This window comes from Geospiza fortis, unplaced genomic scaffold (assembly GCF_000277835.1).
Source record: "Geospiza fortis unplaced genomic scaffold, GeoFor_1.0 scaffold14, whole genome shotgun sequence".
NCBI lineage: Eukaryota > Metazoa > Chordata > Aves > Passeriformes > Thraupidae > Geospiza > Geospiza fortis.
The window spans coordinates 153,357-155,839 of record NW_005054512.1 but is presented as its reverse complement, the minus strand read 5'-3'; the positions used below and the strand labels follow the sequence as shown (position 1 = coordinate 155,839).

General features: G+C 61.2%; 2 protein-coding genes across 2 annotated transcripts in view; both read left to right on the top strand.

Annotated features, from left to right (window-relative positions):
- The first annotated feature begins 762 nt into the window (after positions 1-762).
- LOC106632010 (probable E3 ubiquitin-protein ligase makorin-1) lies at positions 763-1,713 on the top strand. The gene is made up of 4 exons (XM_031063545.1): positions 763-924; positions 1,157-1,267; positions 1,358-1,481; positions 1,555-1,713. The coding sequence occupies exons 1-4, from the start codon at positions 791-793 to the stop codon at positions 1,711-1,713; spliced, it is 528 nt and encodes a 175-aa protein (XP_030919405.1). The 5' UTR covers positions 763-790.
- Positions 1,714-1,834: 121 nt separating this feature from the next.
- The window catches only part of FANCE (FA complementation group E), a 5,649-nt gene continuing 5,000 nt past the window's right edge, over positions 1,835-2,483 (top strand). The window contains exon 1 of the mRNA XM_014310306.2: positions 1,835-1,840. Coding sequence (XP_014165781.1) covers positions 1,835-1,840 — 6 coding nt within the window. The remainder of the gene's footprint in view (positions 1,841-2,483) is intronic.

Genomic DNA, 2,483 nt, shown 5'->3' with positions numbered 1-2,483 from the left:
GCTACCAGCACATCCAGGAGGAGCCAGTACCAGTAGGGACCCAATATGGTCTGATGCCTCACTGCCACTGTGGCCAGGAGCCTGGCACTGAGCCCACAGCCATGGACCAGGACCAGAGGGAAGCCCAGTGCACCACAGCCTGCAGCATGACATGTGTGGCCTTCAAGTTCCCCAAAGTGGAGGTAGAAGTGGAAGAGAAAGACAAGAAGAACATCCCAGCAGTTGGTAACATCCCCCGTGGGGCCATCAGTGGAGAATTTGTCCCCACAAAATCTCGAGGTGCCTCAGGTAGGTGCTAGGCTGCCCAGGGGACCAGTGGGGTGACACTGGGGTGGTTATGGTGAAGTGGTCTGTGCATGTTTCTGCCTATGACCAAGCCTAGGCCAAGCTGGGCTGTGGAGGGCTCTGCAGTGTCAGGACTGTCACCGCTGAAGCTGCACGCCCTGAGAAGCCCACCCAGCTCGCTGAGCTTTTCCCCTCTAAGAACTCTCCTCCTGCAGGCGTCCAGCCACACGGGCCAGCACTGGATCCAGACTCCTCTGACCCCAAAGAGGCAGTTTTGGAGACAGCAACACGGACTGACCCTGCAAAGGTGGATTTGGGGTCTCCTGTGGCCGGGTACTCCCTGTCACCCTGTGGTGCTCCCCGAGGCCAGGGCAGTGACAGAGCCAGGGGGTTCCATGCTGTGCTGCTCTGCTTGCAGGTCCCTGCAGAGCCAGCTGCTGAGGCAGCCCTGGTCACCACTGCAGCGCTGAGAGCCCGGAGTGAGGCTGTGGTGTGCGGCATCTGCATGGACAGGGTGTACGAGAAGGCGCTGCCCGAGGAGCGGCTCTTCGGGATCCTCCCGAACTGCAGCCACGCCTACTGCCTGGGCTGCATCCGCAGGTGGCGGCGCAGCCGCGCCTTCCAGAGCGCTGTCATAAAGTGAGTGGCCACGGGGACCTGGCAGGGTGGTCACCGTTCCCCCTTCTGTGCCCTGAAATTCTTCCTTGGGTCTGGTGATGGGGCTTTGGGATTGGAGCGATTTTGCTTTGGGAACAGGCGCTTCAGAGTGGTGATGGGTATGGGGGTGCTGGGTGAGGCCAGGGTGGGTGCTGAGCCCGTGCTCCCTGCTCCCTTCTTGGGACACCCAGCTGCACCCATCACCCTCATCCAGGGCCTGCCCAGAGTGCCGGATCCCCTCCAGCTACTACATCCCCCACAAATACTGGATCTCAGATGTGGCTGAGAAGGAGAAGCTCATCAGAGCCTTCAAGGCACGGACAGGGTGAGTGCGTGGCGCTGCTGCGGGTGGCAGGGCTGTGGGCTCCGTGCTGCTCTGGGAGCTACCCTCACAACTATGCTTGGCATCCCACAGGAAAATCAGGTGCAAATTCTTCCTGCGTGGCCACTGCCCGTTCAGATCAGAGTGCATCTACCTGCACGAGCTGCCTGCCAGCTGGCTGCGGCGGCACAGACAGCGCCAGCTGAGGATGCCCGCGGTAAGTGGGGTGGCACATCCCGAGGCTGGGCTGGGCACTGGGAGTGTGCCTCATCCTCCCTCCTCTGCTGCAGGTGTTCATCCCTTCTTCCTCTGACGAGAGCTCTGACGAGGAGGATGAGGAGCTCTGCGTGCTCGAGTGGGCCCTCACCCTGGCCATGCTGGAGACAGAATTTCCCCACTCGATTTATGGCCACGAGATGCTTCTCATCGACTTCAGCGATTCCGACTGAGCCGTGGGGACCACGCTGGGCCTGGGTGCTGCTTTGACTCCTGCCATTGTTTTGGGGTGTCTGCAGCCGCGGGGGTGCTGCAGGGATGGGGTGGGATGGGGAAGCAGTGTGTCTGGCCTTGATGGGTGTAAGGGAGGGGTGACCTTTTTGTTCGAATAAAGTGTTCCAGGAGGTATATGTATGAGTAAGGCAGATATGCTTGCTTAGTTCCACCCGCTTGGCTAATCATACAGTTGCATGTAACCGCAAAAGATAAACACATTAACCGCAATGGAACATAACCTGATTGGTTGTATAACTAGCTGATGGGTGCACCGGGGGAGACTCAGGGCACAGCTCCCCTGCCCTTGCCCTGGTGCCCGCTCTGCACCCGTGGCAGACCCACGGGTGGGGTGGGCTGGGGGCTGGCAGGCAGCAGGGGGGTCTGACATCCACGGGGGGGACCGGGCAGCAGGGGGGCACTGTTTTAAACTCTTTTAGCCAAATCCGGGAATAACCAAATAAAACGGGTTGCGTAACGCTACGCTTCGGGCGCCTGTGACCCGTGGGCTGCGGGACCCACCCTCGGGGGGGAAGGAAGGCGGTGTTTGGGTTGGAATTTCAGAGGTATTTGCATCATGAGCTCGTTTGCGCGCGCTCCGTTTCCGTTTCCCGGGGCGGGGCCGGAAGCGGCGCCTTGGGGCCCGCGTGCAGCGGGAGGAGCGCGGCGTGGGGGGGGGAGCAGCGGCGGGTGAGTGTGCGGGAACGGCCCGGGGTGTGTGTGCGGGGAC

What these genes read in the sequence shown, in the direction of transcription:
- LOC106632010 (XM_031063545.1), top strand. Translation starts at nt 791, where the DNA reads ATGGACAGGGTGTACGAGAAGGCGCTGCCCGAGGAGCGGCTCTTCGGG. An exon ending in TTCCAGAGCGCTGTCATAAA is followed by an intron (nt 925 to 1,156) that starts GTGAGTGGCCAC and finishes ACCCTCATCCAG; the next exon opens with GGCCTGCCCAGAGTGCCGGA. An exon ending in GCCTTCAAGGCACGGACAGG is followed by an intron (nt 1,268 to 1,357) that starts GTGAGTGCGTGG and finishes GGCATCCCACAG; the next exon opens with GAAAATCAGGTGCAAATTCT.